General features: G+C 32.5%; 1 protein-coding gene across 1 annotated transcript in view; it reads left to right on the forward strand.

The window, feature by feature from the left end:
• ROBO2 (roundabout guidance receptor 2) overlaps positions 1-16,458 on the forward strand; it is a 1,375,087-nt gene that overhangs the window by 1,219,176 nt on the left and 139,453 nt on the right. Inside the window, exon 6 of the mRNA XM_049785493.1 lies at positions 8,281-8,408. Within this exon, the coding sequence (XP_049641450.1) occupies positions 8,281-8,408 (128 nt within the window). The remainder of the gene's footprint in view (positions 1-8,280; positions 8,409-16,458) is intronic.

Raw genomic sequence — 16,458 nt, forward strand, 5'->3', positions numbered from 1 at the left:
TCCATTTCTATTAGTCTTTCTACACCAGTAATATTTTTTTCATCTGCTCCTCATATTTTGTTTGTTTTTTCTAAAGTCAGCAAAAACTTCTATATTTTGATAATATATATTATACCATGCTTGAAAAGAAACTACTTGGAACCTATAAGATAGCTCAATGGGGCTAAGTTTGTGTTTTGCATGCAGGATGGTTGAGTTTATTTTAGTTGTCTCTTTGGTGATCTAAAATATACTCTTCTTATTTAAATTTTTTCTCAGAAAAGCCTGAGAGCAAATAAGGCTATCATAAAGTATATTATCTTGTTTAACAAATAGATTAATATTAGAAACACAAAAATATTTATTTAAATAAAATTGAAGAAACTGTTGATAAAGTCAGTTCTGGGTCCTTGTTTTATATTTTTGGATAGTGGGCTGCACTGTGGAGTGCTGAGATCTTACTCATGATCCTGCACTCAGGGATCAATCTTTGAGTAGTCTCCTACAATAACTCAGGGCCTATCTTACCTACTATACTATCTATGAACCACTTCTGGAGCTTTTGAACCTATGGCCACAAAGTCATGGGCATAAAAATACTTAATCCTCTCAGCAATTGAGACACATGGAATAAAGGGGCTGAGTTACTTTTATTTAGATAAACACATATGGTATAAATATGGTATATCTCTGGTAGAGGACAATGATTCTGCTCTCTTTATGATTCACGAAATCTCAGCATGCCCCATAAAATGTCATTCAGAAATAAGCATTTTCTTGAATTAAGTTATTGTTGTGAATTCACTTACTAAACTCATAACTGTAGTGATTCAGATATATGAATCACCCTGTTATTCTTCATAATTTTATATTACTCACTCAATATTAGCTTCCTAGGAAGAACAATGCACTCATTTTCACTATAAAAGTGTGAAACAGTAAAAAGATAGTTGTCAGGTATGTACCAGATTGTCTAGAAAAGTAAATAAATCAACACACACAAAATAAAGCCACATTTACTGAACTTGCAAACTTTGACGTTTAGCTGTGAAATATGTCAATTTAAGAAGTAAATTATTTTCTCTGCAGTATCATAACCCATTAAAAAAAAAAGCGGTGGCAGGATCAGTTATTTAAGAATCCCTCCCCCCTCCCCGACTATAATAGTTTCAATGTGTGCCTTCAAGAAAGTTTTTTATTTTGTTTTGTTTTTTAGCTTTTGGGCCACACCTGACAGCGCCCAGGGGTTACTCCTGGCTCTGTGCTGAGCAGTCCCTCCTGACAGGCACGGGGAACCCATATGGGATGTCGAAATTCCAACCACCATTGGTCCTGGATCGGCTGCTTGTAAGGCAAACATCCTACTGCAGTGCTATCTCTCTGGCCCCCAGAAAGTTATTTTGTTATGTTTTGCCTCATATTGTCTAAGTGTGGAATTAATACCAAGCCAAATATTTGTTTCATTCTGAGTTTAAAATTTTTTAACATAATTGAATAAAACATGATCACTAAAGGGCCAGAGAGATAGTATTGATGGTAGAGTACCTGCTTGCCTTGCTGGTGACTGACCAGGATTCTATCCCTAGCACCAAATAGGTCCTCCAAATAACATTAACACAGCCTGGCCCCTGAGCACAGTCAAGTGTGGTCCCAATTTCAGGATAAAAAATATCAATTATTGTGTTTGCTGGCTTATTTTGCAACTAAGAGCCACTTTGATGATGATTGTACAGTTTACTTTTCTCTGCATTAAGATGCATCTTGCTGTTCAAGTTTACAAAATGTAACGTTATACCTTGATCCCCTACATTTATTTTAGATTCTGACAATACTCAATGTTGAAATAAGCACCAGTGTTTAGAAAGAATAATTCTACCTACAGTTGTACGGTTTCATTAGATATTTGATAGGCAGTGTGATGAAACAAACAAGAGTGTGTACTCTAGAGTAAGACAGAAATTGATTAGAAAATTAAAATTTGTGTATAAAGTGTCAAAACATTAAATGATGCCTATTGTAAGATAATTCAAAACCACCCGTGAGCCAATGCAGACACAAACATACACACATACATATATATACCTTGTCTTCAGGCAAGATTTCACCCCTTGTATTATAATTATGAATTTAGAGTACTCAATGTAGACTGTAAATATATTCTAGATAAATAGATAATCACCTCATCTATACTCAAAGCATGATGCCTAAATTCTCTTTGCAACTTAATTTCTCACAGTTTGCTTGTGATATTTATCATTTATTGATTGCACCCAGCATGGAAGCTATGAGATCAGTTTCTATTTTGTGCTATAGTTCTTGCTTAATTTTTTACTTCATAGATTCACATATCAACATTAAATCTCCATTGTTTCTCGGCATATAGTAGTAATATTTATAAAGCAGTTGATAAAGAATATGCCAGATATACCTTCTAATGTAACTAAAAGTTGCTACCAATGAATTTCAGTATTCATTCCGAAGTACTGACTTTTTAAAAATATCTTAAAACAATTATGACATTAGACTTGCCTTAGTAATTTATTTTTTACATAAGAATTCATAATATGTGTTTATTATAGTGACTGCTTTTAATGTATTGTTTTTATTTTGCACATTTTTATCCACTCGGGAAGATAGCTAATTGTTGGGACTGAAGATGATGAGAACTAAAGATTGAATATAAATATATCTTTTACAATCCTTAAAAATATACTATAAAATATAAAAAAGAGATTTAAAAATTTTTATTTTATTGAAGTCATTGTGATTTACAAAGTACTTCATAGTTGAGTTTCAGACATACAATGAATCAGGGCCAATCCTACCACCAGAGTCGGCATCCTTTCACCATGTTTTCAGTGTATCCCACACATCACATTATACCACCAGTCTGCCAGTATAGCAGGCTCATTTATAGTTTAGATTATTAAAGAATGGTCTCTTGATTCAGTTGTTGTTGGCTTTGGCTTGAATATTAAGGTTTGTCCTTTTTTTATCTCCACCAATGCACCTGAGACCACTTGGCCCCTGGCACCTATCCTTTTATATTTGTGTTTCTCCTCTTTCACTCAGTTTCCTTTCTTCTCCTCACTATACTCTTGGGCCCAGGGTATTCGAAACAACTCCCATTTGGATCATCACATTGCTTCATGCAGCTATTCTAATTACCACATATAAATGATATCATTCTGTATTTATCCTTTTTCTGTTTTTTTTATATTTATCCTTTTTCTGGCTTACTTCATTTACCATAATATCTTCCAGTTCCATCCATGTTACAGTAAATTGCATGATTGCATCATTCCTTACAGCTATGTAGTATTTCATCATGTGTATATACCACATCTTCATGATCCACTTGTCTGTTTGACATCTAGGTTGATTGCTAAGTCTTCCAAGTCTTATTGAATGCTGTAATGAATAGTGGTGTGCATATATACTTTTGAATGAATGTTTTTTTGTCCTGCTGGGCCATATGGTAGATCAGTTTTGAGTTTATTGAGAACTCTCCAAACATTTTTCATAGAGGTTGAACCAGGCAGCATTCCCACACACAGTGGATGAGAGTTCCTGAAAAGGAGATTTTTTTTTAGAATAAATTTAGAATTGATCAATTTGGATTAAAAATGCATTCTTTAGGGGTCAGGAAGGTGGCGCTAGAGGTAAGGTGTCTGCCTTGCAAGTGCTAGTGTAGGATGGACCACAGTTCGATCCCCTGGTGTCCCATATGGTCCCCCCAAGCCAGGGGCGATTTCTGAGTGCATAGCCAGGAGTAACCCCTGAGCGTCACTGGGTGTGGCCCAAAAACCAAAAAAAAAAAAAAAATGTATTCTTTAACATTGATTCTTGTTAAGTATTGCTAATCATATTATATTGAAGTATAATGACACATTTTATGATTTTTATTCACATTGAATTTTGTATGTCTAAATTTTCTAACTTTAAAAATTGTGAAAATTTAATTTCACTCTTTACATACCTGAGTGTGTGAGAATATAAAGAGTATATATTTGTGAATCGTTTATATTTGATTGCCATTATTTTAACAAGACATTTGATGTGAAATCATTCTAGCTACCACAATAATGGAATGACATATTTTAAAGTATTGACAAAAGTACAAACTTTACCATTGTTCCTTAATATTTAAATTTATTTTAGAGGGTGGAGAAATAATACAGCAGCTTAGGTGTTTGCTTTGCACACAGTAGGTGGGTTCTGGTCCTAAGTACTCCATATGATTCTCCCGAGCATGTTTCTTAAGTGCATAACCAGGAGAACCTTTGAGGAGCATCCAGTGTGGCCCCAAGACAATACACAATATTTACATTTACTTTAATAGTCCATTTATTTCATTTTTTTGCTGTTTGTAATATCATGGTATTTTGAAAGGCAATTTGTTTTATGAGCATCAAATACTAATCCAAAATGTTCCTCCCAAGAGTTCTTTTACAGTTATTTCAATAAAACTATATATATAATTATAGAGCAAATCATCTAATTACTTATGCCTTTGATCACATAATAAAATATTATATATATTTATAATATTTATACATATATTAACTTGTGTATATCTATGATATAATGTATAATTGATCATATACATCCATATACATATAACATGCAGATGTGTAAATCATAGGCATACCAGATATGGTTATATTATTCTTTCCCTTGTGTTATTGATCCTTTAAAAACTGATTAATTTCAATAAATCAATTTTTAGTCTTATTTTAGATTTACATATTATGAAATCTATGACTTGGGGGTGAGGAGGCCACACCTAACTGTATTCTGGACCTTGATAAAGAATTATTCCTGGGCATTGAATGCAATGACATTTTTGGAACTTAGTTTTGCCTACTACACAGTTAGTGCCCTACCTACTGCATTATCTCTCTCTAGGCTATGATTTTTATGTAAACACTTTGTATTTTTTATTTTGTATGTGTGTGGGGTCACACGCAGACATGCTTGGGAGTGCTTCTTTTCTGTGCTGTTTTCCACTCATGAAAAGGCTGGGATAATGGGTATATGAGATGCAAGGAAAAGAACTCATGACAACCACATTTATACAAGGAACCTTACCTGCTGTACTATTTCTCTTAACCTGAACACTTTTTCTTATGAAAATAAGCTATAATTTTTTTTTTTTTTGGTTTGCTTGTTTGGGGGCCATACCTAATAGCACTCAAGGGTTACTTCTGGATCTGCACTCAGAATTTACTCCTGGAAGACTCAGGGGACAATATGGGATGCTGGGTATAATCCTGGGTCAGCCAGGTGCAAAGCAATGACGCTTACCACTGTAATATTATTTGGGCCCCCATTTTGATTATATTCACCCCCAATGTGTGTGGTTACTTTTGTATGTCTCATAGTGCAATATTAGCACTAATTTGTATATAGGAAAACTTTGGTAGATAAATATTTAAGTTTGCATCCTTGCAGTCTTTCACATTTGAGTGATCTTCATATCAGCAAGAAACAAGATATTTAGCATATACTGACCCCCTATTTTTTAGTTCTGAGTATATGCAATTAAAAGATGCTGACACGTTGAGCTTTCTGTGTGTTAGTTTTGTGTGTTTACCTAGTAATATCCCTTTGAAAGTACCTTGGACTCCATGAGATAGCAGCTATTATTAGCTTCAATTAGCAAATGAGAACATTTGAGACTTGGACAATTTATCTTGCCTAGAGTTGCAAACACAAGGAGAGGCAGAGCCCAGGAATGAACTCTGGCCATCTTAGATAACATAAGGGCCAGATGGTTTCACTCATGTGTGAATATAATGACCAAAGCACAGAAATAAATTGCAACAAAAAAATCCCTGTAAGGGACATGAGAGAGAGAGAGAGAGAGAGAGAGAGAGAGAGAGAGAGAGAGAGAGAGAGAGAGAGACAGAGAGAGACAGAGAGAGAGACAGAGAGAGACAGAGAGAGACAGAGAGAGAGACAGAGAGAGTGACAGAGAGAGAGACAGAGAGAGACAGAGAGAGAGACAGAGAGAGAGACAGAGAGAGAGACAGAGACAGAGAGAGACAGAGAGAGACAGAGAAAGAGAGACACAGAGACACAGAGAGACAGAGAGACAGAGAGAGAGAGGGAGAGAGAGTCTGGGGTTAAGGTGGTTTGTCTTAGACACAGCTGACTTCTATTTAATTCTAGCACCATAAGTTTCCTAAAACACCACCGTTTGCAGCTTCCCACCACTGTTGAGGAAGCTCCAGATGAACTACTGGTTTGTCCACTGTATCATTGGCACTATAATTAGCAAAATATATTCAGTAGCTGCTCCACTCCACCATCTTCTTAGCACTGTGTATGGAAACACCATCCCAAATAAGGTGATTAAGAGGTTTGGAACAGAAAATAGGAATCCATTTGATAATAGAATAGTGGTGTCACTACAGCTACTTTGAGGTATATATTTAAAGTGTGAAGTTGTATCCTCAAATTATGTATAGCATTATGAACTAATGATAAGTTAATAAAGCTGTCTATTAAGAAAACACTTTGACCTTTCTACTCCTAGAATGTACCCTCTTAGTCACTTATCTACTATATGTCAAAAGCTCATATTAAGAAACTATGGCTTTGACATTATGAAAAGCAGATAGAAACTCTGCCTTCATCAAAATATACATTACTACAAAATGTAAGCAATGTGGTATGATTCGCATGACAAAAATTTTGAGGCTTGGCTAATCACAAATTTTTGATTTCCTGGTATAGATGGTTTCAGAGTCATAGAAAAGTCTTTTTCTTATGACTATGAGTAGCTAAATTGGAAATTTAACTGCAAACACCCGAACAGAATAATCACCCTAAGTGATGTAAGAGTAAGCAGAATGGTTCATTACTTTATTGTCAATGTTATTTATCATGTAATATATAAAAAACAGTAGGTTCATCTTTTAGCCCATAATATATCAAACTGTTTCTATTTTAACTAAATTTAGGACAAAAGGTACCTGATTGTAATAATCATAAGTATAAGTCTAAAATTTCTTTTTCCCCTGAAAGCAAGAGTGACTTTCTTTTTGCAAAGAAATTCAACTAAACTAATATTTTGGAACTAAAGATTAATATACAATGAAGTGATTTACCAAGATTCAAAAGTGGTTTTTAATGTCTCTGATGTTACAAAATTTAGTACAAAGACACACACAAGATCAGGACAAATCAAGAGTAAATATCAGGGTTTAAAGGGATAAAATAAAATTATTTTGCTCACATATTTAAAGTTTTTAAGAATGCAATAAGTGCATGCTCTTTTACATGCCAATACTTAAAAAAATAGGCTAAAGTTTTATATTTTCCCTGAACATTTGTTAAACCAGTTGTTAAAAATGATAGCAAATCTAAGCTGTGAGGATATTTTCAGAATTCAGAGCATATTGATATTTTAAGTTCATACTGCAAATTAAAAACACCATTACCTAGGGCCTGAGCAATAGCACAGCAGGTAGAGCATTTGCATTGAATGTGAATGGCTCCTGGTATATCCCCAGCATTCCATATGGTCTCCTGAGCCTGCCAGAAGCGATTTCTGAGTGTAGAGCCAAGAGCACCACTGGATGTGACCCAAATAAAACAACATTACCAGGGCTAGAGCAATAGTATAGAGGGTAGGGTGTTTGCCTTGCATGCAACTTAGCTGAGTTCAATCCAATATGGTCCCCCAAGCCAGCTAGGAGTGTTTCCTGAGACAGAGCAAAGAGTAAGCTCTGATCCCTGTTACTGAGTATGAATTTGCAAACAAACAACACCCAAAAGAAACAAAAATAATCAAAAAATTTTACCTCCTCTCAATTCTTTAATGTCTATTTTTTAATAAATACAAACTTCAATAGACAGCTCATATTTTCATACCTTGGAGATAACTAATATATTTACATGTATTATAAATTAAAAAATAGATTATTACTTACCAAGAAACTAAAAAAATGTACCATTTTTTCCTAAATGCTGTCCCAAACAGTAAAAGTGCTAATAATGCTCTTTATGTTTTTGAAGTGACAGAAGGTATATAAATGTGTGAAGTATAGTATATAGCTAAGAGCCATGCTGCTAGGAAGTAGATATAAAATTAACAAGTTTTTTTTTATTAGCAATGGCTCTTATGCCAATAGTTGTGCTTTATGGCTGAGCATTGTGTGTGTGTTTGACATTTGAAAGTATAACACCAGATGAAAGAAACAGAAAGATCGATACTTAATGTCATTTTCATAGATAGATGCCATAGTGTCATTTATAAAAATATTTAATGAAGCAAATTTATATTTTAAGCAGGTATGACATCAGAGATGATTACACACTGAGGATTAAAAAGGCCTTGAGCACAGACGAAGGTACCTATATGTGCATTGCTGAGAATCGGGTGGGGAAAGTGGAAGCCTCTGCTACCCTCACTGTCAGAGGTAAGAAATTTTAAGATGTGAATTGCTATTGAAACAGGAAGGTGATGTTTGATTAGATTTATAAGCATATTCATAATAGAAATGATATTATATACTGTTGTAATATTTTATGAAGTAGCTAGGTTTTATTTTTGTTCTATTAAAATCAGAATAAAATTACTTCATGGTCATGCTCAAAAATAATAACATTTAATGACAAAGTTTTGCTATGTTTGAACACAAATTTCAAAAATAGAAATGCTTTCCATTAATCTTACATTGATATATCAATGCAATACTGAACTTTTGTTATATCTCATTGTATTTATTTACTGTGGTGAACTACATATACTTTGAAATTTTTGATCCTTTTAAATATCACTAATTCCATGTTTTATTTTCTCATTACATGATTAGCTTGTTTTTTTAATATTTAAAGAGTACTGAATTAAAATTGTTGTTTATATTAGCATTACTCTGAATTTATTTTTCTAATTGGAGAATGGATATATATACATATATATATGTATATATACACATATATGATATATATGTAGGTTCTCCCACATTGTGGTCATTTAACTTAAAGAGTAATTTCTGAAGTTCTACTCTAAATAATCAAAATTGTCAGTGGTGGTCCTACAATAATATATTTTATTTCTTGAGAATTACACACATTTTCAGTCTTAGCATAATCTTTATTTATGGGCTCACTGGGAATTGCTTGTAAATGAAAGAAAGCATTACTTAATCCGAGTGAGCTAGATGAATTAACCATCTCCTTGGTAAAACATGTTGATCCACATGAAGAAATAATATAGTGAAAGGTAACATGTAGTATAAAACTGATCGTTACACTTATTCTTACCATATAGATATTAACCTGGAGTCCTTTAGACTTACAGTACTTCAAAACAAAGGCAAACAGTCCACTATCTTTTATCCATTGTTCCACCACTTAAAACAATACCTCTTGCTATATTTCAGGTTTTAATTATATCACCCTTTTTGAGTCATATCAATACCCTTACGTACCTTTGAGTAAGATTAAAAGTGTTTTCAGGAGTTTGGATTGACAAAATATCTGTCAGGAACTCTCAGGTTGATCCTACATATGGCAAAAAAAAAAATAAAAATAAAAATAAGTGTGTTTTAAGATCTATGACTTGAGTATCAAATTATAAAGTTTATCATCTTCCAGGTAACTATAGAGACATGCTCTCTGTGCAGTTGAAAAGTTATTGTCAATTTTCATACTTCTTAATCATTTTATTCCTTTTCTATTGAATTTTTTTCTGGCTTGCCATCTTCACATGAATCTAGTCACAAAATATATTTAGACAAAATTGACTAGCTAGTTGCTTAAAATTATTATTTAACAAATACATATATATTATAATCTAATCTACCTTTAAAAAAACAAACAACAAAAAAATGTTTGACCCAATTGCATCTTCATTCCCATCTCACTATTTTGTTCTGTTTTGTTTTTCTGGAATGATTAAGGGAAACATTTAACAGACAACCAAGGAATGCTTCATCCAAAAAATATTTGCTGATTAAACAAGTGGTGAGAAAATATGAGGAGTTGCTTGTTTATAAAAACAGCAAGTATTTTCAATACTTGAATGCTTGAATGAAGGATACTTGAGATGGTATATTGGCTTTATGACCCTTCCCAGTTAATTGCCTTTTTTAATTTGTTGAAAGTTTTAAGCTTAAAGCTTTCGTTAATGAAGACTGCTCCTCTTGTACATAGATATTTGAAGCTAATTTAATAATAATAAAAATAATAGAGTTGTTTGTTTTTAATAGGAATAAAGACAAAATTAACAAACTTTCTGAACTCTGCTCTGCAGATTGGAAAATTCAATTATTCTAGTGTATATATATATTTCTGATGTATCCTAAATTTTCAAACACAAAGGTTTAAAGAAAAATATATTTTTATATAATATGTTTTCGGTAGACCATTTACTTTTTATTTAATCTTTAGAAAAACAGTTGGGACTTCTCAAGTAAAGAGAATGTACATAAAGGAAATATTTATTTTTCCCTAGATTGTTTTTTTTAGAACATGGTCAACCTAGCCAAAGGCCATGTCTACTATTATCCATTTCGTTCAGGGACACAGTTTAAATTAAATTGCTGATTTTGAAACTACCCACATGTTATTTTTACTGTTGTATTACTTTTTTTTTCAAGAACAAAAAATTTCTATGAAACAAAATAAGATTCTACTGCAATATTTCTATTGATATTTTATTATTTTCACTTTAAACATTTTTATTTTTTATAAAAAGGAGTTTTGAATGATAGCTCAGTGGTAGGTGTTTGTCTTCCACGCGACTGACCCAAGACAGACCTCAGTTCGATCCCTAGTGTCCAATATGATTCCCTAAACCAGGAGCGATTTCTGAACACATAGCCAGAAGTAATCCCTGAGTGTCACAGGGTGTGGCCTAAACCCCCCCCCCAAAAAAAGAGTTTTATTGTTAAAATCTAAATTTGAGAATGATTATTCTTTTCTTCCAAAATATGATTAAAAAATAGGCTTGGAGACATAGCTGAAGTGGGAAAATAAATAAAGTGAGTTTCCCTGAATTTGATCCCCTGATTACTCCTGGCTCCTCGCCATCCACTGGATATGACCCTCCTGACCTTCTCGTACTGCTGGAGGGGGCCGGCAGAGTCAGACTTATACCACATGAATTGACCCTTTTTTATAAAAAATTAATGTAGAACAAAGGTTAACATCAAGTTGTTCCCTTTGGGGGCGAATTTAAAAAAATAGATGAAAAATATTTTTGTTTGTTTGGTTTTAGGGCCACACCTAGAAGTGCTCAGGGATTACTCCCCGACTCTTTACTCAGAAATGACTCTTGGCAGACTTGAAAGACCATTAGGGATGCTTGGAATCTAACCTTGCAATCTAACATGCAAGACAAATGCCCTACCCACTGTGCAATTGCTCCAATCCCTTAATGAATAATCTTTTAAGCAATTGTTAGCAAACAATTATTACTAATAATTATAAAATTGTTTAATATTATGTAATATAGTTCTTTAAAAACAGTTTCGAAATGAGTTAACATAAACTGCATTATCTACAGATATATATATATATATATATAAATTCTATGACATTGGTTATATATTAGAATTGTATTAACTGAGATATGATAACCTCTAAAGTAAGTTTATATTGTGCATTCAAAATTTCATTAAAGTTAAAATTCTTCTGAATACTTTCTTTCTCATTTGGATAATGGAACCATATGTTTTGTATTTGTTAATTGCATTTATAGAAAGTGTTTTATTCCTGAATTGATTTGTCATTATCCTTTTTAAAGAATGCATTAAAATGCCTATAAGTGTCCCTTACAGTTTCTAGGCACCAACAGAAGCAGACTATATGCTACCGACTCTAGTGATTGAACATTATGAAATTAAAAATAACACAATAATTTGTTGAAGTAGCTATTTGAAAGCCATTCTTAGTATGAACAAGAATCAACTTGTCTGTCATTGTTTCCTGCCCTCTGCCAAAAAAGGGGGAAAAAAGCATCTTAACAGTAGTTAGGGAGCTACTCAGTTGAAATCTCTAAGGATGTTCCAATCTATTTGTTATATTTTCATCCACCCTGTCCATGGATGAAAAGTGATGTGATCTTAACTTATTACTGACTGAAATGCAGTGTCAGGGGGCTTTTCTGTAGTACTTGTAATGGCTCTGACTAACCATGCTTAAAATCCAATTGCTATTTAAATCAGAGAGTGAGGCCTTCTTTTATTGACATGACATTTGGTAGTCTGTGACTTGAATAGTTTTATTCATCAGCTTCTTAACTTTCCTGTAGTACAAGGTTATTTAACTCTAAAAATGTCTTTGAAATGATTATAACAATTCATGATAAGCAGACATAAAATCTCACTCAGCCTGTTTAATATCAATACTAGAGTGAAAAGATAATTATTTTCTTTGAATTGTTTATAAGTTTCAGTTCTTATCAAACTCAGACATTCTGTTCATACTTGAGTTATGAGACTAGAAATCATTCTACTGTCCATACTTAAATGTAACATGACATCGTGCATTATGGTAATTTCTTTTCTTTTTTTTTTTAATTTCTTTTTATGTTCTCACCACACCATTGTAATGTCTACAGCTCGCCCTGTTGGTAAGTAGTCATCCTTCTATCCATTTAGCATGGCTTTGAATGACGCTTCATAACTCATGCATAGTAGATTTTGATGGAATGAAATACATGTTTTCATCTATTTTAAATTATCACTTGAGACACTTCTGGGAAATTTAATCCCAATTTATTTTCCTTTTTTTTTTTTTTTTTTTTTTTTTTTTTTTGGTTTTTGGGTCACACCTGGCAGCGCTCAGGGGTTCCTCTTGGCTCTATGCTCAGAAATCGCTCCTGGCAGGCTCAGGGGACCATATAGGATGCCGGGATTTGAACCACCGACCTTCTGCATGCAAGGCAAATGCCTTACCTCCATGCTATCCCTCCGGCCCCTTTTCCATCGTTTTTGACAAACCACTTTGTGGTGACTTATGCTAATTAACATCTAATTTTCATATACTATATTATGAACTTCTAACTGCTTTTAAGAAAAATGAAATACTTTTATTTTTGTATTCATACTGCAGTCAATTATTGCTTATGTTTGATATTTCTTGACATCGAAGCTTATAAATGAAATAAAGAAGCTCCATTACTTTTTTTCATCTCTTATTTTAAACTGCTCAAAGTGCCAGCTTTTTAGGGATATTTTTAACTCTGCATACTCAGTACCTGCATGGCTACATAAACAAAATTAAGTCGGATGGTTTAAAGAATTTTTAAGTAAATGTTTATAACACATGAAAAAGGGAAGGAATGAGCTGAGTTCTTTGGCATGTAAATGTTGTGGATTTAACATATCTCATCATTTGGCTTTGCAGATTTCAAGTTAACAGCTTGTGCTTGCAATAATTGAAAGTGATAATTACTTGTAAATATTTTGAAGAGAAAATACTTAAAAATTTATTGATTTATATTAACCTTTCTATACCCTTTAAATTTTAACTTTATCTATCAATAAATGTGTTTAAGGTACATGAATCTTGGCAAATAATTGTGCTATGAGTAAAAGCACAATTTAGATGTATTTAGAAGTTGATGGATGTATTTAGATGATGCATATAGAAATGGATGGATGTAAGAATACATGAAATTTAGTACAGGTTTTTTATACATTCTTCAATAGCACTCAGTTTGACACAGTTTTATAAATCTTGTATCTAACTTTGAAATTATTTCTTAAAACTCTGGCTACATGTTGCTGATAGTTAATGTATATTTGTACAAACTCATAACATTTGTCATTAATAAACAAACACAAACTATTGTTACACAGTATGTTTTTACTTGGGGAGCGAATAAAGTGAACCGTGCTTTGATTTCCCCAGTCAAAATTACTAAGATTTTTATTTCTAAGCATCATCAGTTATATACCTTCCTTGAACCCTACTCAATGTTTCCTCCATAAAATGAAGTAAACAATTTAATTCTGATTTATCAAATTTGTCATAGAAATACATTAAGTACAATATGAAAATTTTTTACATATGAGAAAACTGGTTTGTTTAACAGATTCCTAATATCTGAGAACTCTATTGTTTTAGAGTTTAATACTTTGAGGTAAAATTATAGATTAAAATTCCCTTCAACATATACTGCAGGAACTTTTTCTCTTTAAAACATAACAACAAGTGGAACTAGAGTGACAATACAATACAGAGTGACAATTGGTAGGACAATTGCCTTGCATACAGCTGACCCAGGTTTCATCCCCTGAGCCCACTAGGAATAATCCCCGAGTTCAGAGTCAGGAGTAAACCTCGAGTACAACTGAGTGTGGACCCAACCCAAAACAAAACAAACATAAAGACTGCAACTGATTTTAGAAAATTATTTTGGGGTTTGGAGACATCAAGAAATGTCCACTCCCAGTGATACTTGGACAACTTAATCAGGCAGTTCAACACTAGGGCCCAAAGATAAAGAACTGTTCAGTCCAGAGGTACACTGGTAATAGCATTACTGTTGGGTGCCTTCAAGGTCACACATGGAAGTGTTGTACGGTACAACTCTGCTACTATTATATGCAAAACATATTCCCTTTGTTGCTAACCCATCTCCTGACTAATATAGCCTTTAATTCTTATTTTTATATTGTCATAAATCATATTAATAACTATTATTAGAAATCTAAAATTAAGAAAAACTAGGAAAGAACATGATAACTTTGCTAATTAACAGTAAAATTCACATTGAATTCATAAATACATTTATTTGTATAGAGAAACCTTTGATATAAACTTTGAACACTTGATTTATTTGCTCTCACAAGACTCTAAAACATAGAACTATATGCTAATTAATTTCCAGGATTTTTAAAACCTTCAAAGAAGAAAATCACTTATTAAAAATTGATGCTCCGAGTACTGAAAAATATGATTGAATTTGTCACTTGCAAGGCACGTCAAAAATTACTTCCATTTTATTCTTCTATGAAATGATTTTTTAAACTCCCATAGGATTAGAACTAAATAATGGCATCTTACACATCATACTTTTTCTGATAAACTGTCATTTCATAAATCTATGTAGAATGACTTATGACAATGTTCAGAAATATGAAGAGCTATACTTTAAACTTGACAACTACTATTAATTTTGGAAGCTAAATGTTATACTTGCTTTTTTTTTTTTGAATCACCATGAGAAATGAGAAAATAAGACTAATTCATATATATGTTTGCTTTAATTTTAATTAATAAGCTATAGAGGTTTCTACTTTTTTCTAATGCCAAATGGTACAAATAAAATAAAGAATTATTGCAAATAATATAAAATTATGATAAATTAATATTAGCCTTTATTAATGAATTGAAAGGCTTATTTTTCACCTTAGTAATTGCATAAACAGTACCCTACAAAGTAGTATTTACGAAAAGGAGAGAAAAAATATAGCTTTTAATCTTAGTATAAATTAGCGATTCCATTTGCATTAATATAAAAAATTTAACCAAATTCACAAACATTTCCTGTTTAAAGTTATCCAAATAATATTAGAAGTATATGGAGATTCTACAATAGTCATAGTTCAGATTACAATCTTTACATTATCACTTGAATTCTTGTATTTTGTATGGATGCCACTTAAAAATCATTAAATATCCACAAACTGAATTTTATCCAAAAAAATAATCCCCATGAGCTGCATTTTTATCAAAGAGTTGGTAACTGTACGATTTAGAGTTGAAATAAACACCTTCTGGCCTATAATTTTAAATTAGAAGATATCCAGTGTAAGGAATATCAATAAAAGCAAGACAATCACACACTTCCCCATGAAGGAAAGTATTTAGCAGACTTCACATTCATTGCACTAAGATATCAAAAGAGTCACTGGTTTGACTTTCATATTTTAAGATTACCACGAAAACTAGATGAAACTCAGTTATTAGTGAAAACACACCGCACACACATACACAAACATCCACACACAAATACACACACAAATCCTAGCTGTTGTTTTGTCATTATATTGTTCCAAACGTATTCTCATTGTGAATAATAAAAGTCAATTCTAAGACAAAGTTAACTGTTAATACTCAAAATAATTCCTTTGTTTATTTGCGAAACTTCTTATTTAGTAGGGAACTGACAGAAGAAAATGGTCTAAATAGAAATAAATACCTTGCTTCCTATATCCATCTGTCTTATTTTCAAACTGGAAGTTTTTCCCAGGCTTGAAATTAAAAAAAGAACATCTATTTTGGAGATGGGCAACACATTTTTTCCCTAGCAGCATCTCAAAACATGATGAGTAATTTGGAAAAGAACTGTCAAATCTACCAGCTGCCTTGCCTGTGAAGCTCAGTCCTGCTCTGTTTTGTATCTTGTATACCATATGCTAGATGCTGATTGCCTCCAGTATGGAAACTAAAAGCTGGACTATCAAAAGAAACTTATTTAAAATATCAAAACCAAATTGACAATATACAACT

The sequence above is a fragment of the Suncus etruscus genome, chromosome 13 (genome assembly GCF_024139225.1).
Source record: "Suncus etruscus isolate mSunEtr1 chromosome 13, mSunEtr1.pri.cur, whole genome shotgun sequence".
NCBI classification, from domain to species: Eukaryota; Metazoa; Chordata; class Mammalia; order Eulipotyphla; family Soricidae; genus Suncus; species Suncus etruscus.